Source organism: Leopardus geoffroyi, chromosome E2 (assembly GCF_018350155.1).
Source record: "Leopardus geoffroyi isolate Oge1 chromosome E2, O.geoffroyi_Oge1_pat1.0, whole genome shotgun sequence".
Classification (NCBI taxonomy): Eukaryota; Metazoa; Chordata; class Mammalia; order Carnivora; family Felidae; genus Leopardus; species Leopardus geoffroyi.
Genome location: NC_059335.1, coordinates 12,022,515 through 12,046,435, shown reverse-complemented (window position 1 = coordinate 12,046,435; position 23,921 = coordinate 12,022,515). Strand labels below are relative to the sequence as shown.

General features: G+C 46.6%; 1 protein-coding gene across 6 annotated transcripts; it reads right to left on the bottom strand.

The window, feature by feature from the left end:
* Nucleotides 1-364: 364 nt before the first annotated feature.
* ZNF229 (zinc finger protein 229) lies at nt 365-23,350 on the bottom strand. Of its 6 annotated transcripts, XM_045442037.1 has the most exons (5): nt 12,638-12,694; nt 11,392-11,937; nt 10,923-11,290; nt 4,783-4,909; nt 365-3,350 (listed from the first exon to the last, which is right to left on the bottom strand). In XM_045442037.1, exons 4-5 carry the CDS (start codon nt 4,814-4,816, stop codon nt 1,081-1,083), a joined length of 2,304 nt encoding a protein of 767 aa, XP_045297993.1. In that variant the 5' UTR covers nt 4,817-4,909; nt 10,923-11,290; nt 11,392-11,937; nt 12,638-12,694; the 3' UTR covers nt 365-1,080. The 6 variants fall into 6 exon arrangements, with proteins under 6 accessions (XP_045297993.1, XP_045297990.1, XP_045297989.1 ...); XM_045442034.1 differs by lacking the exons at nt 10,923-11,290; nt 11,392-11,937; nt 12,638-12,694 and adding exons at nt 20,077-20,331; nt 23,054-23,350; XM_045442033.1 differs by lacking the exons at nt 10,923-11,290; nt 11,392-11,937 and adding an exon at nt 20,077-20,094.
* Between the last annotated feature and the right edge of the window lie 571 nt (nt 23,351-23,921).

The following is a 23,921-nucleotide window of genomic DNA, read 5'->3' as shown; positions in this document are numbered from 1 at the left end:
TTTGTTACACTTGGAGTTTTTGTTTTTGTTTTTGTTTTTTGCTATAGGAAGACAACTCTAAGAAACTCAGCTGGAGGCATACATCTTTTTCCACATGTGCAACTATCTCCCAACTATCAACGACTACACCCTCATTGCCACTTCAAAGGTTATACAAATTGGACTCGATACACTGACAAATCCTTTCCAAAAAAAGACTACTTCTTTTCACTCCTACCAGTATATTCACGAGTGCCTACTTCCACAGGTCCCACCGATGGTGGCTTTGGTGACTCTATGTTCTGTTCTGACAAGTTAAAGGGGTATTTCTGGGTTTTTTTTAATGCTCTAATATGTATTTTTTAAAACACGAGGAAACAAAACGAACGGGGCAGAAATATTCATGATAGCAATAAATTAACCAATAAATTCAATGCAATGCCAGTCGGACTGTGTTTTTAAAACTTGATAAAATGCAGTGGTCCTGCCATACAGCACAGCCTGTCTAGGAGAGCGGTGTATCTCTAGGAGATAAAACACATTCACCCCAGCATGATAAAAACATGATGGCGATACATCACTTGGAGATACACCTGCCAAGAGGCAGCCTGTCTAACGGTTCCCAGCCTTCTGAAAGTGACTTGCCCTAACCCATGTGAACATCAGCTCTCCATTTTTGTGAAAACCATCTTCTAAAAGGTACGCACGATGTTGGTTTTAGTAAGGTGACGACTTTTTCCTACATTTGTCCCATGTGTAGGTATTCCCCCCACCCCCACCCCCGCCCCCAGCAAGGAATCCACGTTCACAGTCTGCTCCTCGGACACACTCCTATGTCATTCGTAAAAAGCTCCCTCCTGGGCCGACTCTGATGAGAGCGGCGATTTTTACCGAGGCCCCGCCGTACTTCAAGGACGGTCCTCTGGGGGACAGACCCTTGGAGAGCAAAGTTTGCCACGCAAGTGCTTTTCTCATCTATCAACCTTCCGGATCGTCCCTTCCTGGGCAGGCCAACTGCTGTGACGGGTCACCCTCCACCGGAGCCCTCCCTGCGCATCCCGTTCGCAAAGCCTTCCTCCCGCGTTGGCGCTCAGACGGGCGTCAAGTTCTGAGTTCTGCCTCAGCGCGTGTCTGCTTCTCCGGTTTCTCGCCAGCGTGCGCTCGCTGATGATTCCGCAGCCCTGAGCTGTAACTGAAGCCCTTCCCGCACTCCCCGCACTTGTAGGGCTTCTCGCCGGTGTGGACCCTCTGGTGGACGTGAAGACAGGAGCTTCGCCCAAAGCCCTTCCCGCACTCCTCGCATCTGTAGGGCTTCTCGCCAGTGTGGACCCTCTGGTGGCCTTGAAGATGTGAGCTCTGACTGTAGCCCTTCCCACACACGTCGCATCTGTAGGGCTTCTCTCCGGTGTGCACCCTCTTGTGACTGAGGAGACCAGAGCCGTACCTGAAGCCCTTGCCACATTCGTAACACGTGTAGGGTTTCTCCCCCGTGTGCAGTCTCTGGTGGGTGCGAAGATTGGAGCCGTAACTGAAGCCCTTGCCACACTGGTCACACGTGTACGGCTTCTTCCCCGTGTGGATCCGCTGATGTTTGTAGAGGCTTGACGTGCACCGGAAACCCTTCCCGCACGCTTCGCACTTGTAGGGCTTCTCGCCGGTGTGGACCCTCTGGTGGATGAGGAGCCCCGAGCTGTAACTGAAGCCTTTGCCGCACTCGGCACACTTGTAGGGCTTCTCGCCGGTGTGGGTCCGCTGGTGGATGAGGAGGTCGGAGCTGTAAATGAAGCCCTTCCCACACGCGTCGCACACGAACGGCCTCTCCCCCGTGTGGACCCTCTGGTGACTGTGAAGGTCCGAATTGCGCCGGAAGCCCTTCCCGCACTCGCCGCACTTGTAGGGCTTCTCCCCGGTGTGGACCCTCTGGTGGACGTGGAGGTCCGAGCTTCGGCCGAAGCCCTTCCCGCACTCGCACTTGTAGGGCTTCTCCCCCGTGTGCAGCCTCTGGTGCCGGAGCAGCCCCGAGCTGTAGCTGAAGCTCTTCCCGCACACGTCGCAGTCGAAGAGGCGCTGCCCCGTGTGAACGCGCTGGTGGGCCCGGAGGTACGAGTTGTAGCTGAAACCCTTGTCGCACTGGTCGCACCGGTAGGGCTTCTGCCCCGCGTGCGCCTTCTGGTGGCCGCTCGGGTGGGAGCCGCACGAGAAGCCCTTCCCGCACTCGGCGCCGCAGCCGAAGGGCTTCTCCCCCGGGTGCACGTGCCGGTGCTTGTGGAGCGCGGACTTGGCGTAGAAGCCCTTGCCGCACTCGCCGCACGCGTAGGGCTTCTCGCCCGTGTGCAGCCGCCGGTGCACCTGCAGCACCGAGCTGTAGCTGAAGCCCTTCCCGCACTCGCCGCACTTGTAGGGCTTCTCCCCGGTGTGCACGCGCTGGTGGACGAGCAGGTTTGAGCTTCGACCGAAGGCCTTCCCGCACTCCTCGCACGCGTAGGGCTTCTTTCCCGTGTGCACGCCCTGGTGGATGAGCAGAATCGACTGATACCGGAAGCCCTTCCCGCACACGTCGCATCGGTAGGGCATCTCCCCGGCGGGGGCCCGGGGCCGGCTGGGACCGCGCGCGTTCTGCCGGAGGCCCCGGGCGCGCTCGTTACCCTTGGAGGGTTTCTCGTCCGTGGGGGTCCTCTGGGGCCTCTCGAGGTGGGCGGTCTGCCTCAAGCCCGTACCGCCCTCGGGATATTTAGGGGCTTTCTCTTTCCAGGGAGCTCTGGGCTGGGCGGGAAGGTGCGAGGCGCCCCTGAGGCCATCTCCGCGTTCGCTGCTTCTCAGGTCATCGTCTTCCGGGGCAGGGTGACGGAGGGTTGACTTTTTCAGGCGGTCTCTTCCACAGCGCTCGCGATCACACGGTCTCTCTCTTTCCGGTAACCTGTGGTCATCGTGACAACGTGATACCCAGCGGAAGCCGAAACCGTCCCACTCAGGTTTATACGTTGTACCCTGCGTGTCAAGTTTTTTACACCTTTCCAGAACATTCCACGACTCGTTCACAAAGGCTTTCATCCAAGATGCTTGAACGGATACCGGTCTTATAGCTTTCCAGGGTGAAAACGCTTGATTTTCTGAACTGATGGGTCCTTGAAGACCGCCGGCCAGATTGTCAATTTGCGAACCCCGAGGAGATGCTCCTTCCCACCCCTGGCAGGGAGAAGCGTCCTCCGAGAACTGGAAATCCTTCCCTTGAAGATTCACTCTACGGTCTTGACTCCCAGTTAATTCACCAGCCGCCTGTTCCCCGATTTTCCAGTAGGACAGCTCTCTGTAGGAAAGGCACTTAAGTTCCCTTTCTTGAATATACTCCAGATCCTTTTCATTCTTGTCTCCTGTGGGGTGAAAGACAGTTCAGAGATGAGAACAAGTACAAGAATGGCTCAGGGATCTCAAGCCAAGTCAGGCTTTCAGGCCCGGACCAGTAACGGCCTGGAGCAAAATCCACCTGTGTGTATCATAACTACCAAGGCACTTCTTTTATATCTGGAAAAAAAAAAAAAGAAGAGGTTCCTATTAATAAGCTTCGTAGCCAGGCATTAAATGACCCTACTAGCAATGAACTGCATCTCATCTAGTTGCCCAAGCGAGAAAGAAATTCCAAACAGATTCCTACAGAGAAGATTCACTTCTCCGCTTAATGTTGTCGTTCATAACAATATCATCCAACATTATTACGATGCTTCCTACGGTGCTGACGATATACACCCATTAACTCACTTAACCCTCAGAATAACACTGAGGTGGGAACCCTTATCGTTTTTGTTTAACGGATGAGGGATCCAGGGCACAGAGAGGGTGAGTGACCCAGTGAAGTCACTCCACCGTGCGGTGCCGAAGGGGTGGGCAGGGAGTCAAACAGGGAAGTCCGGTTTCAGAGCCATACTGAGCACTGCCTCCCAGAGTGAATCTGTGAGCACGTGTGAGCTGAACTCGGGGGAGAAACAAAGCACCAAATCCTCCGAAGTGCACCAGCTGTGTCCCGGCTTCCAGAAGCGTATCGAATAGGAATCCACATGATACTGACAGGGCACAGAGGCATAAACATGTTCAGCTTCTCTCTGTCACCAACTGCAAGCCATCAAACCATCATGTTCACCACGTAGTTCAAGGTTAAAGAAATCTGCCCATGCTTTCTGATATTCCTTATTGGCGATTCTTATCATCGTGGGCCAGAATAACACAAATCTGTTCACACCCGAGGACTTGTAGGATATTGGAGACAAATGAGAAATCCATCAGGGGACTCTCAATATGCTGGAAGAGTCTCTCTGCCACTGGCTTATCTTAATGCTGACCGGCTGTTTCTAGCAAAGGGAGGAAAGTCCAGGGACCCCTCAGTCACTCTGGATATGTTACTCTCTGAAAAGCATGAAGAATCCATGTGAAGGTGGGGACCGAGGAGCGGAAATGAGGTCGGACAACAATCACCTACCATAGTACAAGTGTCCACAGGCAAGATCAAGGTCAGAAGGGGCCTCTGCATGACAAGTTCACCCCACCCCTGCCTGCGTCAGACCCCAGGCTGCATGGTTCTTGCCCGGGCGTGCATCTCTCGGGAGTTTCTCTGTTACCCAAGTCTCTCTACCTTGTTCCATGGAGGTGCCTTATCAGGTTTGAAAGGCTGTTGCCCTGAAAATCCAAGCCTTAGGCTCATTTGTGAGGTGCAAAAAATGATCAAAAAATGTAGTCCTGATCTTTCAAGTTCCCCGGGAACAAGAACATTCCAATCAAGGTAAGTGTGGATTACCCAGACATTCCCCTTACCCAGAGAGAGCAGGTTCTGGAAGTTCTCCAGCATCACATCTCGGTACAGCTTCCTCTGGGTGGGGTCTAGAAGCCTCAGCTCCTCCTCGGTGAAGACCACAGCCACGTCCCTGAAGGTCAATGGCTCCTAAAACGTGAGACACCATTAACACAAACACATAGCAGATGAAAGGCAAACTTGGCGTCACTAAGAAGGGTAGACAAGCACGCAGGCAGTTGCTCGGTCTGACGAGTCAAATCAGGTTTTGTTAATGTCTGATGCCAACAACGTCGGTTCTTACCAACAGATCTTCCGTGGTTATCCACAGAGCAAAACAAGAAACATTCTTCGCGCAGAGCTACAATGCTTCCATCGTGTGGTCTGTCCATTTTACAATTTTTTTATAAGTTTTAAAAAAAATTTTTTTTAACATTTATTTCTGAGAGAGAGAGAGAGAGAGAGAAAGACAGAGCACAAGTAGAGGAAGGGCAGAAAGACAGGGAGACACAGACTCTGAAGCAGACTCGAGGCTCTGAGCTGTCAGCACAGAGCCCAACGTGGGGCTCGAACCCGCAAACTGCGAGATCATGACCTGAGCCGAAGTTGGGACGCCCAACCGACTGAGCCACCCAGGTGCCCCTCAAGTTTGTTTTTTTTTAAGTGTATTTATTCATTTTGAGAGAGACAGAGACAGCACAAGTGGGGGAGGGGCAGAGAGCGAGGGAGAGAGAGAATCCCAAGTGGGTTCCATGCTGCTGGCGCAGAGCCTAATGAGGGGCTTGAACTCATGAAACCGTGAGACCCTGACCGGAGCCGAAACCAAGCGCTGGATGCTTAACTGACTGAGCCACCCAGGGGTGCCTTGACTCTCACTTACAGAATACCAACTTTTCCTCCAAAATGACTGTTTCAACAGTGCCTGATGTTAAGAGTGCCCACATCTGCACACACCTCCAGATCACCTCCTCGGTTCTTCACCAACCAGCCCCTCGCCCCTCCATCAGCAGTGGGGCAAATCCTGCTCTTTGCCGCCCCTGCCCCCCACCCCCTCCACACACACACGCCTTTTACGGGTTTCCACGTCAGCACCTGTCAGAAGCAACCAACGGGTGTTTATGCGACCATGTCCCCAGCCAGAGGAGGCCTCTGAAGCAGCGGTGGAGTTTCACGTCATGCTGTGTCATCCTCAGTTGTGAACTGTGGCCCACGGCCTTCGAGCAAATTGCCCTAGTCCACTGAGGAAGACAGCGGCAGTTGTAAACACAGTGAAACACAGCGATCAACTGTATCGTGATACTCGCCGTCCTTCTCGAGAGGGAGACAATTGCGTATGAGGGACTTCAGAATTCCACTTTGCCTGCAGCCTGTCCCAGGAATACCTGTAACAAGGTCTTACGAAGTACAACTTGAGCTGTGATTCTATACATAATTTTAAAAAGAAATTTTTTTTTTACTATTTTTGAGAGAGAGAGACAGACAGACAGACAGACAGTGTAAGTGGGGGAGAGCAGAAAGGGAGGGAGACACAGAATCCGAGGCAGGCTCTGATTTCTGAGCTGTCAGCACAGAGCCCAGTGTGGGGCTTGAACTCATGAACTGTGAGATCATGACCTGAGCCAAAGTCAGAGGCTTAATTGACTGAGCCAGGCACCCAGGTGCCCGTATACATATTTAACTTAAAAAAAAAAAAAAAAAAAAAATCCATGGGTACGTTTTTAAGAAGGAAGGCAAAGTAGCTTTAGTAGTAAGGTTTCCTTTTTTTTTTTTTTTTAAGTTTATTTATTTATTTTGAGAAAAAGAGAAAGAGAACAGGGGAAGGGCAGAGAGAGGTGGGGCGGGGGGAGAGAGAATCCCAAGCAGGTTCCATGCCATCAGTATGGAGCCCGATGGGGGCTCGAACCCACGAAACCATGACATCATGACCTGAGCCGAAGTCAGACACTTAAGTGAGCCATCCAGGTGCCCCCATAGTAAGGTTTAATGCATGCATGTCTATATATGACTCATTCCATAAATGTTCAGTACCTATAAAACAGTATTAGACACAGGAATTCCAGAGATAACGAAGAAAATAACAGCCCTGCCTCTGTGGGGCTTGTGCCCACAGTCCCCGAGATCCCTTCCAAGATCCATGATTCGCTAGAAGGACTCACAGGACTCAGTACATAGTCATTCACAGCTAGGACTTAGCATGGTTAAAAAAACAAAGCAAAATCCTGGGGCACGTGGGTGGCTCAGTGGGCTAAGCATCCAGCTCGGCTCAGGTCACGATCTCACAGTCTGTGGGTTCGAGCCCCATGCCGGGCTCTGTGCTGACGGCTCAGAGCCCAGAGCTGGCTTCAGATTCTTGTCTTCTTCTCTTTGCCCCTCCCCCACTTGTTCGTTTTCTTTCTGTCTCTCTCTGTCTCAAAAATAAATAAATAAATAAATAAATCACTTTAAAAAAATCAGCTGAGGGGCGCCTGGGTGGCGCAGTCGGTTAAGCGTCCGACTTCAGCCAGGTCACGATCTCGCGGTCCGTGAGTTCGAGCCCCACGTCGGGCTCTGGGCTGATGGCTCAGAGCCTGAAGCCTGTTTCCGGTTCTGTGTCTCCCTCTCTCTCTGCCCCTCCCCCGTTCATGCTCTGTCTCTCTCTGTCCCAAAAATAAATAAACGTTGAAAAAAAAAAAATTAAAAAAAAAAATCAGCTGAGGGAAAGGGCATGTGGGGTGAAGTCTGGAGGAAGCAGAGTGCAACCGGGTGTGTTCTGTGACAAATCTCAGCCACGCATAGAACTACACACTGGACCCCATGGGTCCTGGCAGATCTCTGAACATGGGCGTGGTCTCGGGTAGCCCTGAACCAGGAGGTGAGGGAACTTGGCCATGGTTACACAGCCAGTAAGAGACAGGGTTCGAGTTCAAACTACAACATGAACACACAGAGTCTAGCTCCAGAGCCACTGTACTTTAACAACTGTCCTATACGGGCCAACCTGTGTGTTACCAGGGGGCCAGAAATGTGTGTATAAAGCAGATAATTTGCAGAAAAATCACTGTAAGGCAGGCTCTAGCCTACGTATCTTTACGTGGTTTATCTAATTTAACCCGGATATTATGGTATTTGCAGAATACCATATTTTTGCAGAAAAATCACTGTAAGGCAGGCTGATATTTGCAGAAAGTATTTGCAGAAAAATCACTGTAAGACAGGCTCTAGCCTACGTGTCTTTACGTGGTTTATCTCACTGAACCCTCACAAAACTCACAGAAAGCGAGAACTTTCTGGAGCACCAGGAATGCTCTCTTGTCTGCTCTCTTACCGGTAACTGCTCACAAGGTAGTTACTGTCGCTATCCCCATTTCACCGATGAGAAAACGGGGCTCAGAAAGCGAATGCTACGTGTCGAACAACATACGCTTCGGAAGCCTGAGTCGGGACTGGACTCGGGCAGCCCGAGTAACGACGCTGAAACCACCCAGCCCTACCGCCGCCCAAATGAGATTGGAGGCGCCAGACCAGAGGAACCCACCTCCCCACTCGGGAGGGAGAGCGCCACCAACACAGCACATTTTCCGAGCAGAATCCCAGATCGATCCCAAGACCAGAGGCAGCGTCACAGGGGAGAAACGTCGGGCCAGAGGCAGCCGATGTGACAATTACACAGTTGTGGCCCTGCTGCTAACTCCCGAATCTTTACAACCAGTCCTGCCTTCTGCACTGAGCCCTGCCTACTCCACCTGCCGCCTGGACGCCTAAAAGGTATCGTGAAGCAAAAACAGCCCAACTGGAAGGGAGTCTTTCCTCCCAAATAGTTCCCTTCTCGTCTCTCTGACGTGGGCAAACGCAAGTACCACCTGCCTTAAAGGCATCGCCTGGATTCTGTCCTTTTCCTCATTTCTTACATCTGATTCATTTAAAAAAAAAAAAAATTCATGGGGCGCCTGGGTGGCTCAGTCAGTTAAGTGTCTGACTCTTGATTTCAAATCAGGTCACAATAGCACGGTTCATGAGTCCGAGCCCCGCGTCAGCCTCTGCGCTGGCGACGCGAAGCCTGCTTGGGATTCTCTCTCCTCTCTTTCTCTCTCAAAATAAATAAAAATAAACTTAAAAAAAATTCTGCCACTTATTATTCCAAAGTATACTTCAACCTTCTCCCTGTAACTCCTTCTACCTCTCTAATGTGACTCGTCATCGTCCTCCGCTTGGATGATCGCACAGACCTCCTCCCAGTTCATCCTGCCTACGTCCCTCAAGATACTTCAGAGCCCTCATCTTGTGTTTAACCCGTTACTACCGGTCTCCCCCTTCTAGAAGGCCAGCCCCATGAAGGCAGGGGTGGTATCTGTTTTGCTCTCTGATATATCACCAGGGCTTAGAATAATGTTTGGCCCATAGTAGGTGTGCAACAAACGTTTGCTGAATGAAGAGAGAAAGACTAACTTTTGAACCTCAGAGGTACATGCTCAATATAAATAGTAAAACAACACAGAGACATACAACTCAGTAGAGCACAGTATACAGGAATGGTCACGTCCTATGAAAACTAAGTCAACTGTCATTTTTCTTTCTCTTTCTCCACATATATAACGCACACACCCATTTTTTTTTTAACTTTTTTACTGTTCATTTATTTTGAGAGAGAGAGAAAGCACACGAGCAGGGGAGAAAGAGAGAGCACACAAGCAGGCAGAGAGAAAGGGAGAGAGAAAGAATCTGAAGCAGGGCAGAGCCTGACATGGGGTCCAAACTCACAAACTGCGAGATAATGACCTGAGCTGAAATCAAGAGTCAGACGCTTAGCCAACTGAGCCACCCAGGCATCCCCATACACACCTATTAAATATATATGTTTATATACGTATATACACATACGTATACATAAACATATACAAAAATATATAAATGATAAAGTCAGCATTTCAGTTGACCTACAGATGAATGATTAATAAATGGCACTGTCCTGACTGGCTATCCATCTTGAAGAAAATGACATTAAATGTCAACCTGAGGCCACTGACAAAAACCAGTTATAATCATTTCAGAGATTAAAACGTTTTTAATCTAAATAAAAAGCCATTTAGGTGCCTTTTTTTTTTAATCAAAAAAAAATTTTTTTTTAATGTTTAATTTTGAGAGAGAGAGACAGGGTGTGAGCTGGGGAAGCGGCAGAGAGAGGGAGACACAGAATCTAAAGCAGGCTCCAGGCTCCGAGCTGCCAGCACAGAGCCTGACATGGGGCTCAAACCTACAAGCCACAAGATCATGACCTTAGCTGAAGTCAGACGCTTAACCGACTGAGCCACCCAGACGCCCCCATTTAGGTGCCTTTCTGATTAAGCTTAGAATGGGTAAGGCCTTTTGCAGCTAGGTATCGAGCCATATTTTCAAAAGGGAACTAACAAATCATTTAACTGTGTACAAATTTTACACTTCTTTATGGTCAACTCACCATTCAGAAAGTAAAAATTGAGAGAAAGTAACTTTAACACTTTTGATGGGCATGAGTTAACAACCCTACTCTTGAAAGAGCTCCTGTCATTAATGAAAAACGGACAAAAGCATTTCATAAGCAATTTATAGGTGAGAAAATACAGCAGCAAATATATATATGAAAGATGCTCATCATGCACCTACTGTGTGAGGAACTACAAAATACATAGGTCTTGGCCACATACCCTCCTCCATCAGATTAGCAAAAATGTTTAGTACTGATATATAGCCTGGGGGGGAAAACTTGCCAAAAAGAAAATTAATCAGAATTTTTAGAAGTGTGACCAAAAAAAACCCACTCCTATGATTAGGGGAAAATAAAACCTCAAGAGACGAGCCAACCAGCAGAATGAACATCACTGAAGCACAAGCCGGTGAACTGGAAAACAGAGCAGCCTCCTGGAAGGTGACAGAAAATTCCGAAGAAGAGAAGTTTAAGAACAGGGAAGATAGATCTGGAAGTTACACCTTCAGTAATGGCAGTTCCGGCAGGACCACATGAATAAAATGACAGTAACGGCAGACAGACATCCAGGCAGAGAGAGAATTAACGCCAGAAGATCGCAGAGCAAAGGCAATAAACGTGTGATCCTTGAAAATGACGCTCAGCCAAGATGCCATGTATAAACACAACAGACCTGAGAAAAAGCGCTAAACTAACTAACAAATAAGCATAAGCTTTGCTCACCAGAAGGTGAAAGGAGAAGGGAGAGAAAGACCAGCATGAGACTTAATGCCAGTTCCCAAAGTATGAATGAAGACTCTTCAGCTTCGGCAATGTGCCATCCGCAAATTCCGTTCGCCTAAAGGCACAGACATTGTTCAGCACAGAAACGGTCAGCGGAGACAGCATCCGCAAGTCTTCTTTGGGAAAAGCACATCGTGGAATGACGCTGAGCCAGCCAACAGGCAAGTCAGTGACGCCAGGACTACAGAAACCAGAGACAGGTGGCAGACAATGACCGCTACGGAGAGAACTGACACAAGCTCACTGTGGGAATCGGTGGTGACAACCGTCAGAAGGTGATGATGGTAACGACAGTATCACACCAGGAGCTGGTGGGAAGTAGAACCGTGTTAATTTCTTCAGCCCTCGTGGCGGGAAGTTCCCCAATAACATTTACAATTAAGGCGTACAGTAAGGAAGTAACTCAAACCTTCCGAATTTTTCCATAACGTCTTTTCGTAAAAAAAAGGAAGCTTTGTAAAATAATTTTGCACGCGCCGAAAAGAGCACATACTTAAAATTTTGCAAACTGCTTTGATTTTTCTTGCAACCTAAAGGAAAAATGAGTTAACACGTATGCACAGATCTATGGTGTGTGTGTATGTGAGAGAGCGAGCGAGCACATCTTTTCATGTCCTGATATTTTCATCCGCTTTTGACCTCATTTGACAGCGGCACAGGACCTGGACACGAGAAGAAACAAAATGGTAACAGTCCATCAATCCAACATCAATCCAATGGACGGACATGGAGTCCACCCCACGGTTTTTTCTTTTTTTTTTGCTGTTACGAACAACGTTGCAATGATCAGTCTTTGAATACTCGCTCTGATTTGGAATGAATTCTTAAGAGTAGGAAATATTGGAGCAGACGTGTGCAGAACTTCCAAGAAGACTAAAAATGCCCCTTTCAATGGTGTGAACGCACCATCTCTCCATCTGGCTAACAGTGAGAGCTGACCTTTCAAATCTTTGATCTGCTAGAAAAGAAAAAAAAAAAATCAGTATCTCATTTCAATCTGTATCACTTTATTTTTTTTGTTAATGTTTTGATTTATTTTTGAGAGATAGAGCATGAGTGGGGGAGGGGCAGAGAGAGAGAGAGAGAGAGAGAGAGAGAGAGAGAGAGAGAGAATTTGAAGCAGGCTCCAGGTTTTGAGCCGTCAGCACAGAGTCGGATGTGGGGCTCGAACTCATGAACCGTGAGATCATGACCTGAGCCAAAGTCAGACACTCAACTGACTGAGCCACCCAGGCACCCCTGTATTACTTTAATAGAAGCTGATCAGACTTTTCATATAATTGTTGGCCATTTGTACTTCTGTTTTTCTCCCTTCCTGAACAAGAATGCTTGGGTCTTTGAACCCCTCTGTCAAAAATAAAGACATTAGAATTTCTAATTTTGTCGTAGACGAAATGTTTTTTCCCCTAATATGCTCTTTTAGCCTTGTTCATGGGGAACTTTTTGTAGGGTGTATTCACCTGGACAAAAGGACACCTGGAAAGGAATCAGAGAAATGTCCCACGGAGGAGATAAACTCTGGCAGAGAAGGATTCATTTGTAATTATTCACCCAATACACTGTTTCCTCGACTCCCTTTTACCAAGGGAGGGAGATATTTTTACACTCCGATGCCTGACGTGTGATTTCTGGAAAGAAAAGCGACCTCAACCCACCTGAAACTGTCCTGTCCTCCCCATCCTGGGAAAGGGCTGAGGCTTGAGAACGGAGAGCTGCGGGAGGAGAAGGAAGGCCATGAGAAGATGTGGCTCCTGCCTGTGTTTGCAGACTCTCTACCTGGGCCTCAGCAATGTCTGCTGCGTCACAAACTGGTTTCTTCTCTCTCCACACCAGGCTCGATTCTCCCCCACTGCACCCCCTTCATGAACTCTCAACCTCTCTCCCTAGGCCTTGAGGTCAAAGTCTCCATGGTTACCTCTCCCAGGTTTTCCCAGAGCAGCAGCAATTTTATGTATCCTCTGATCTTCCTAAGCCAGAGAAGCAGAAGATCTGGGCCTTCTTCATTCTTGAGGTTCTCCAAGCTCTGACAAGGAATGTCAGATGGCTACCTGGGCTCAGAAGGACCTGCCTTCCCCTGCATGCTCCCCAGCCTGGGTGGTTCCCGCACTCCGGGGACCTGTGGGCTCAAGAGGGAACTTGACTTTATGGAATCCTTTCTTCTGGGCCCCAAAGCTCTGGGTCTCCAGAACGGTTCACACCCTGTAGACATCATTCATTCAGCGGACACTGACTGAGTCGCTATATGCATAGTCCCTGCTCTGGAGAGACTCACCGTCCACAGAGCCAAGGATGCTGCAGGTGGCTGGGGACAATCTGAGAGGTTTCTGTGGGGAGGGCTGAGCAGAAGTGTCACAGGGAGACACAGGGCCCTACAGAAGGGTGCCAACGCCACAAACACAGGACACCTGTGTTCTGTGAAAGAAAATCTGGAGTGTGAAAGCTTTACTAATGCAACACTGTAGGCCTCACAGAAGAAATGATGAAAAATCCCTGTCATCGGGGTGCCTGGCTGACTCAGTCGAAGAGCATGAGACTCTTGATCTCAGGGTTGTAAGTTTGAGCCCCACACTAGGTGGAGAGATTACAAAAGAAAGAAAGAAAGAAAAGAAAAAAAGAGAAAGAAAAAGAAGAAGAAAAAAATCCCTGTCCTCGAGGGTTCTATCAATCAAGATACAGGTTAGCAAAGATCTTCTAAATCAGAGTTTGTAACCCTTTCTGTTCAATGGCCTCCTTTGTCAGTCTGGTGATACTTATGGGTTCTTACTCGGAATGATGTTGTGAAAGCATAAAATAAAACACACAGGGTTACTTTAAAGGCTAATTATACTGGAATACAATGTTCAAAAATAATAAAACACCAAGGATGTGCTTCTTTTTACACATTAAATATCAAGAATGAATCAACTGCTGGAATTTCCAAAAAGTAATGAGCATAAGTAATATTCTGAAACATCTACACCAACTACAATATAAAAACATCTATGATTTACCTGAATAACAGAGTCACCGGTTCTGATAATACTACTGTGGTCTGTCACCTGCATTCATAATCAAAGGAAATCCTAATTTCCAGTATGGTGCACATTTTTTTTTTCCCACTCGGGTTCATGATCACCCTGCATTATGCCCACGGACTTGCGTTCAAGAACCCCTTCCATAAGGGAGTCCTTCTGCCACCACCAGATTGAATTAGTCACCCCGGAACCCCAGAACCATTTTGTAGAAACTGCTGGCTTGCCACCTTTCCACCTTTCACACAGCTGCCCTGTTAAGATCTCTAAGTCATCAAGAGAATGGGGTCCTCTACCTTCATTCGTGGTCTCCATTTTGCATGGGGTTGGCACACTGGACACGCTTAGCAAATTTCATCAGTGGGGTGTGGAGCACAGAGATGAACAGAACTCTCGGCACGGGCCCGGAGCTAGTCAGCAGGCAGCAGAAACACACTGACCATAAGCTCCTTCCTTTTGCCTCTTTGCCTGATCTCCTTTCTCCTGAGACTCGAGCCACAGGGCAGGTTCATAGGAACGTACGCACCCTTAGGGTGCCTGCTCTAAGATACTCCCTGTACTATACTGAGTCAGGAGCTCATGTCTCCACCTTGCCTCTAGCCATCGGTCCCAGGCCTCTGCACAGCCCGCTCTGGCAAGCGCCTCCCTGTCTCCCACCGTTTGTGCACTGCCCTGCCCCAGGGATTGTCCTCTAAAGCAAGTGTGGAGAGGTGCCTGGGTGGCTCGGTTGGTTAAGCGTCAGACTTCAGCTCAGGTCATGATCTCACGGTTCGTGGGTTCGAGCCCCACGCTGGGCTCTGTGCTGATAGCTCAGAGCCTGGGGCCTGCTTTGGATTCTGTGTCTCCCTCTCTCTCTGCCCCTCCTCCACTCATACTCTGTCTCTCTCGCTCCCCAAAACAATAAAATACCAATACAAATACAAATAAAGTTAGGTCACTCCTCCGGCCAAGAACTTCACCTCACTCAAAACCTCCGCCAAAGGCCTTTCAAAAGGCCTAAAGACCCTACGCTATCTGACCTCCCAATACCCAATTTCCTACCGATCTTTCCTCTTTCTCAACTCTGCTCAGCCTCTCTGGCCTCCACACTGCTTCAAATGGACCCTGCCTTCAATGCTGTTCCCTTTCCCCAGCGTCCACAGGCCTCTCTCTTCCTTTGGATCCCTACTCACCTACTCACCACCTTGTCAGTGATCATCCCTGGTTATCCCACACAAGTGCAAGTCCCTCTGCCAGTCCTCCCAAAGCATCTTCCCTGCTTCATTGTCCTCTGTGAAGCTTGGCTAACCTACCATCTGTGTTTCTTGTTTACTATCTTCCTGTACCCATGAGAGTATGAACCCTGTGAGGGCTGGGATTTTAGTCAGCTCCAAGCAACAGGGTAAGCACTCAACACATATTTAAATGGGAGAATGGGGGGTGGGGGGAGCCTGGGTGGCTCAGCCGGTTAAGCGTCAGATGTCAGCTCAGGTCATGATATCACGGTTTGAGTTCGAGCCCCGTGTTGGGCTCTGTGCTGACAGCTCAGAGCCTGAAGCCTGCTTCGGATTCTGTGTCTCCCTCTCTCTCTGCCCCTCCCCTGCTCAGGCTCTGACTCTCTCTCTCAGAAATAAACAAACATTAAAAAAATTTTTTTTAAATGAAATCAATGGGAGAATGGGACTAATGCAAACTCAACCTGCTGATACTTGGATCCTGGGTCTTTTGAGACCAGCTACAGAGCGGAATGGTTTTGTTCTGCAGTTTGTTCGCTTAATCAATTACATGCAAAGGACCATGCAGGGCATGCTGGGACACGATGGTGATCAGGGCAGACAAGGACTCTGAGCGCGAACAGCTAACATTCTAGCCGGGAAGACAGCACACATTCACTGAAGTTCTACTTTTATGTCAGGTGCTTAGGTTTAAGGAAAGATACACTCCTTTACCATATGGAGCTCACACTGGACAAAGAGGACAACCAATACAACTGGCGCCAAAGGCACTGGGATAAAGGGGTAATGGGACTAAGGGATACCGCAAAGGTAGAAATGACAGGACTAGACGAATAATTACACGTGACGGTGAAAAGGAGAAGTCAAATACGAGTCTGGAGTTGAAGTTTAAAGAAAACAGGTAAATTATGGCGTTTAAATCCAGCTAGCAAGACGAGAGGCAGGGGTGGGAAGTTGCTGGTCTTGACTCTTAACACCGAGGTTGTCACACGGCCTGGGTCTAAGTTCTGGCTCAGCCACTCTGTAGCTGCGTTAACACCAGAAGAGAGAGAAATCTCTGAATGAGCCTGTTCTTTCTGCTGTTAAGTGAAGACAGTACTTCTCACTTACAGAGTTGACAGAATCAAGTCTCTCTCTGTGACACACGTACACGGGCATACCTATTTGAATGAAGTTCAGAGTCTAGTACGTGGTACACAGAAAATCCTCAGCCAACTACTGTCACTGCTGTCATTCGCTCACCCCACCACCAACCCGGGAATACAGGCACCCATTCGTTTAACAAAGACACGTTCAGTGTCCCACTCTGTCTCGGACGCTGTAACAAACCCTGGGGACACAGGACCAAGTAAGATGGGCAAGGTGCTCATTCTTATGGTGCTTGCATTCTGGCGGGTCAACAGGTCTACAGATAAGGTGATCTCTGATTACAAAAGGGGCAAGGACGAAAACGGGTTGAACGTGATAGATTCTCGTTCTGGGTCAGAACACAGGGGGCAGGTGTGGGAGACGCAACATGAATCAGGTTGTCGTGGACAGTCTCCAAGACCTGCATGAAAATAAATCAGCCACGCAAAGATCTGGGATGGGAAGAGAACGGAGCGGCACGCAAGGGCAAAGGTCCTGACTTCTGGTTATAACACCTCAGCGTTCTTATCTGTGACACGGGACTAATGATGACTTACTGAGAAAATTAACTATCAATTCTTACTGACAGGCTAGTACACGCCAGGCACTGTCCCAGGTATCAGGGATACTCAACAAAAGCTGTCCGCATCACTGGCATGTAATAAGCGCTTAATAAATGCAAACCGTTACAATCACTGTAATTATTTCTTCCCTGTAGCTAGCACAGCCCTGAAGCAGTGTAAGCCTAAGTGATTTACTGGCCACACGAACCAATACTACAGGCCAGGGAGAGAATACACTAAATAGAGTCGCTGGGAAATTCCCCCACCCTTAGGAAAAAAACATCTCTGGGGGAAAGCAGCCACGGCTGAGGGGCCGGAATGGGCATTTGTCAACACCGTGGTATGACGAGTAAGGAAGATCAGGAAAGCAGGCCTTTGGGAAGGGAGCTGGCATTGCCATAAAACAAGAAACCAAACTTTTATTCACCTGGAGCTCTGACGTCAAGAGACCAGGGGTTACTCCTTTCTCTTCTACGCAGATCTCTCTGAGAAAGGCACAGTCCCAAGAAGGCAAGGCCATGAAATAAAAACGAGCCAGGAGATAACATGATTTTATCACAATTCCCAGCTACACAACAAGGAGAAAGTTCTGAGCACCAGCTGAATGTAATCTAGCCTTCCTGGAATCTACTCCTACCCCCAGGAAAGAGACCTCCCTCCCTACAGGGCTCAGAGCATCCGCACCATTCTTACTGTGGGCCTTGTCTACAAGCCTGCATTCACTGTAGCTCCTAGGAGACCATCAGATGGCCAACAGATACCTGAAACGATGCTCAACATCACAAAACATCAGGAAAACGCACATCAAAATGGAGAGACCACCTTACCCTTGTCAGAAGGGCTAGAATCAAAAAGACAAGCAATAACAAGTGTTGGTGAAGATGTGAAGAAAAAGGAACCTTGGGACACTGTTGGTGGGAAAGCAAACTGGTTCAGCCACTGCGAAAACAGCATGGAGGTTCCTCAAAAAATTAAAATTAGAAATGCCATATGATCCAGTAATTATCCAGTAAAATATCCAGTAATACTACTGGGTATTTACTCCAATAAAACAAAAACACTAATTTGAAAAGATCTACGCACCCCTGTGTTTACTGCAGCACTATTTACAACAGCCAAATTATGGAAGCCACCCAAGTGTCCATCAATAGATGAATGAATAAAGAAGATGTGATACATATATATACAATGGAGCATTACTCAGCCATAAAAAAGGATGGTATCTTGCCATTTGCAACAACACGGATGGACCTAGAGGGTGTGAAATGAATCAGAGAAAGACAAACACCATACGATTTCCCTCAGATGTGGAATGAAAGGGGGGGAAATGAACAAAGAAAAAAAGAGACCAAAAACCAGACTCAAACACAGAGAACAAACTGGTGGTTGCCAGAGAGAAGGTGGGTGGGATAAGAGTTCTCTCATCATTTTTTTAAATGTTTATTTATTTATTTTGAGAGAGAGTGCGTGAGAGGAGGGGCAGAGAGACAGACAGACAGAGAGAGAATCCCGGGCAGGCTCCACGCTGTCAGCACAGAGCTCAATGCAGGGCCCCACCCCATGAACGGTGAGATCATGACCTGAGCCAAAACCAAGAGTCAGACGCTTAGCCACCAAGGCACCCCAAGACCACTCTTGTCTTGATGAGCACTGAGCAATGTACAGTATTGTTGAATCATTACATTATCTACCTGAAACTAACATAGCACTGTATGTTAAAAAAATTTTTTTTTTTTTAATTTTTTTTTTCAACGTTTATTTATTTTTGGGACAGAGAGAGACAGAGCATGAATGGGGGAGGGGCAGAGAGAGAGGGAGACACAGAATCGGAAACAGGCTCCAGGCTCTGAGCCATCAGCCCAGAGCCCGACGCGGGGCTCGAACTCACGGACCGCGAGATCGTGACCTGGCTGAAGTCGGACGCTTAACCGACTGCGCCACCCAGGCGCCCCATGTTAAAAAATATTTTTAGGGGCGCCTGGGTGGCTCTGTCGGTTAAGCATCCGACTTGGGCTCAGCTCATGATCTCACGGTTTGTGAGTTCAAGCCCTGCATCGGGCTCTGTGATGGAAGCTCGGAGCCTGGAGCCTGCTTTGGATTCTGTGTCTCCTTCTCTCTCTGCCCCTCCCCCGCTCACACTCTGTCTCTCTCTCTCAAAAATAAACATTAAAAAAAATAAAATAAAAATATTTTTAAATGCCTAAAGATATACCACGTTCATGCAATTAAAGACTTAAGGTTGCCTGTTCTCTCCAATGCAATTTCAATCAAAATCTCAACAGACTTCTTGCAAGATTTGACACCCTGATTCTAAAATATGCGTTGTAATGAAGAAAATCTAGAATAGCCAAAAAAGAATCCTACCAAAGAAGGAAAAATTTGAACTCACTCTTTCTGACTTCAAGATTTATTCTAAAGCCACAGTAATCAAGAAACAGTGGTACTGACTTAACAACGACCACACAGATCAATGAGAAGAGTCCTTTCAACGTATGGAGTTGGAACAACTGGAGTCTTAGTACCCCTCCTTAAATCATACACAAAAATTAATGCAATATGGATTAAAAGTCGACTATTAAAAGCAAAAGGTTTGAATTAAGAGCTGTGACTCTCATATGCTGTGTGACAGAATAGAATTCAAACCATGTGGCTCAGGCGCTGCAAAAAAACAGAGCTAGCATCACTACACCAGCAAAATGATTTCTTAAAGCTTGTACGGCGCTTAATAATTCTCAAAGGAATACATACAGACCGTGAAGAAACAACTTCTGCAGCTCTTTATAGAAATGACTTCACAGAAAAGTCTGAAATTCATACAGAAGTAGGTGTGCGGCTACCGTAAAAGAATTCCAGATATCACCAATCCAAAACTACTTGGATTGGAGTCTCCCAAACCGAGAGATGCCCGTCTCAAAGCCATAGCTGCCGACTTCCAACTGCTCCTCCAAGCCTGGGGGCGCCCAGCGCTGCCGGCCCGAGCCCCGCCCCCCATCCCAACCCGGGATGCTCTGTGCGTCCGCCTCCTCAAACCTCTCCTTCGCCAGGCGGAGCTGCCGAAATCTCCCGGCTCTGACCCCCGCCACACGCCCCCTCCCCCCAGATCCTAGAGCCCAGGCCCCTTGTCCCTGCGGCGGGAACGAAGACCTCCAAAAAGCCCCACGTCCCATAACCTACTCACCATCGCAGAAGAAATTATGGCAGTGCTGCGGTGGCCGGAAGCGGAAGTGGGCGCCTCGGCAGGTCCCGGACTACACTTCCCAGGACCCTCTGCGGTGCGCGTTCTTACTTAAGGGAGCAGACGGTGTCGTAAAGAAGCGTACACCTGGAGCCCCGCCCAAGGCCAGGTGGAAGGAGGAGTGCCCCGCCGGGCTACTCTGGTTGGTGAGCTGTTCCGGCGCTGAGCTTTGGAGCTCCGCGACAGCTTTTTTCTTTCCTTAAAAAAAAGGTTATTACTCGGTACTAACACGTTCACGTTGTGGAAAATCTGACAATACTCTCAAACAAAAAATCCATAATCCCATCACCAGGGAATATAAAGCATTGATGTTTTTGATTACACACACACACACACACATATAACTTACACCATACATCTATAATTTACACCATATATGTATATAATTTACACTATATATATATTTATGTATGTGTGTATTTTTTTTTTTTTTTTTTTTTTTACAAAAGCAGTGCATGATCAATGTTAAGGGACAAAAGTAAAAAGAATGTTAAGAAAAGTAAGGGAAAAAAGTAAGAGAAAGAACTAAAGTCCCCCATAATCCTAGCACCCAGAAACAAGTATCATTAAGATCTTGGCCTATGTATTTCCGGATTTCCTCTTTGAGTAAATATATACTTAAAATTTTTTGTCCCCACAGAATTTGCATCATAGTATCTTAGAGCCGATTTTTTTCTCTCACCTCATGCATGTCACTAAATAATAAATTAATTTAAAGTGGTTGTTTAGGATTCGTTAGTTTTAGGTCCGTTACCACCTTATCCACTAAAGAAGTTAGACTTCCAATCTCATGCGTCAAGAGTAGGAATAATCATTTTCTTTAATTTCTTCCAATTTGATAGCCCAAATATGCTGTCTCCTTATTGACTGCGTTTCTTTATTCATGGAGATGTGGAATAAATGTCGATATGTCAGCGGTGGGTAAATTGCCTGTTTATATCCTTTGCCCATTTTTATCTTTTGCTTATTTATTTATAAATTCTCTTTGTATACAAATGGTATTGACGCTGTCCTGTATGATGATTTTTCCCCCCAGTTTGGACTTTTATAAGGCAGTATTTAAAAACCACCGACCTTTATTTGATCAAATTGATCAGTCCTTTCACTTTGGATTCCGTATTTTTCCACACAATTATAAAGACTTCCTTCCTCTGATATCCAATAAGGACATCTATATTCACTTCTGTTCTAAAATTATACCTGAGATTTGTCTTAATCAGGTATGGTAAGACACACAAATACAGAAATGGTAGTCATGAGGAAAGAAGTTTATACTCACAGATTTCTAGAAACAAAGTGTGTGGCATGCCACACAGGGTTTCACAGGGAAGGACCATGGCTGGTCAGGAGGCAGTAGAGAGGACACGGTCCAAAGCCTTTATTGGGTTTTGATGGGAAGGGATGAGTGAATCAAGGTAAATAAGATGAATAAGTTTAGGATAATATTTTGGTGGGCTCTGGGTGGTCCCTTGGTGTCCAGTGCCTAGTCCTGGGTTGATTCAGGGCAGGGGAATATTGCCTTGGTGTATGAGTTCCATAAAGGACACGGTTGGGTGTCTGGGCTCTGGATCAGTTTATTTGTATATCAAAGGCAGCTAACAGGGAAGTAGTTTGCTATCTAGGAATTTAGGTAGCCTTGGGAGGGGCGTCTCTCTGGGATCAAGGCCTCAAATGCCAGATCATAAAAATAAATAAATAAAAATAAAACACAGGAAAAAAAAAAGAAGATATAGTCAATTCAACTTTTCATGGTTTTATTGGTCTGTTTTATTCTGTGTCATTCATTTTAGTATATCGTGTGAAGAGAGATCTACTTTTCTTTTTCACCAAATGCTTGAGTATTCGCAACAAAATTTCCTGAAAAATTCATCATTTACTGATTTAAAATATCATCCTACTCATTTACTAGGTTATTGTACATACTTATATATTTTCTGGGATACAACTGTTCCAATGACAGAGATGTTTTTTTCTGTGCTAAAAGATCTCAATTAGAGTTATCACTGTTGTATAATATATGTATTTCTCCCTCCCTATTCTGTTTTTTTTTTTATTTCATCCTATAAATTCTAGCACTCTTTTCCAGATGAACTGTTGAATTGTTTTGACAAATTCTCAAGACTTGTCAAGGGTTTCTGTTGATTAGAAAAATAACCCAATCACAGCACTACAAGCCTCTAGGCATTTGCTTGAGTGTAAACAGTTTCAGTTCCCAGCCAAAGTCCTGCCATTTTTACCACTCTGTCTGCTACTGTTGATCCCTCTTAAAATGCCTATCTCCTTGTTCACTTTCGAAACATTACCCAATTTTTTTAAAAGTAGGCTCCATGCCCAAGCCCAATGTGGGGCTTGAACTCACAACTGAGCCTAAGAATTCAGCTGAGATCAAGAGTGGGACTCATAATCAACTGAGCTACTCAGGTGCCCCAACCTTACCCGATTTTTAAAACTTAAATTGAAGACCACTCCATGGAAACTGTATGAGTGCTATCACAAATGAACAGAGCAGCCTCTGGTTCAGGAGAGTGCCATGTGAATATAGTTAATGTGATCTCATTTTTGGAACATTCTCATTTCCCTGGGAAATCAATAAATTGGGGTGTTTTTACCTGCAGAACTGAGGAAGAACTCCTAGATGTGAGCAGATGAATCTCTCCCAAGGCTCTAGGAGTTATATGTTAATTATATGTTAAAATGAAAAATGATGAAAAACATTTGTTTATGTTAAAGCAAAAAAAAAAGTATTTATTTATCAAAAGGTGCATAGTGCTTAACTAATCTCCAGCTACCTAAATGTTTTACAAAATGAATGTTTTCTAAATGTTTTACAAAAATTAACTCACTGGGAACTGTTAATGGCTCTCTTGTTATCATTTCCCTTCGATAAGGAAACTGAGGCACAGAAGACATAATCACTTACCCAAGGTCTCAGGTACTGTGTGTCAAGATCCAATGGGCACCTGGTTGCAGGATCTCTATTCCCTCTGCACTGTGGTGCTTCCCATAACATATATGTAGACATGCTCACGAGTGCACAGAAACTTAGGGAAGGTCACACGGAGACTGGGGATGATGGTTTGGTGGGGAGATCTTCCCTAAGGAAGGACATGGGTTAAGAAGGAGGAAATGAATCTTGCTTCTAATTTTATTTCTCTCTGTGGAAAATTTAGATTATATCTATGGTCTTACTTAGTATGTTTGTGAAAAAAACAACAATCGTAAATATCTAATGTAAATGTAAAAATTCATGAATAAAGTAAATTATAAATAAAACGAAGTATTAATAATGATAAAAATCGCCAGTCTACGAGAACACGTAGTGACCGTAAATATGTGCGTACCAAACAAAACATGTAAACCCAAAACTGACAGCGCTGAAGGAAGAAATCGACGTGCAGTTATAGTTGGGGACTTCAGCACCCCACTTCCTGCAGCTGATATAATTACCAGACAGAAAATTAGCAAAAATATAAACTAAGTGAACAACACCATCAATGAAGAGAATCTAATTGATGCTTATAGAATGCTCCACAGCAGAATATGCATTTGTTTCAAATGTCCATGGAACACTCACCAAGATAGACCATATCACGAGTCATTTTTCAGTCACCTATGTAATCAAGACAGTGGTATTGGTGGAGGGATGGACACATAGGTCAATGGAACACAGTTAAAGAACCCAGAAATATACCTACACAAATATGTTCAACTAATTTTTGACGAAGGTGCAAAAGACATTCTATAGACATACTGCCTTTTTGACAAATGGTACCATAACATTCCATGCA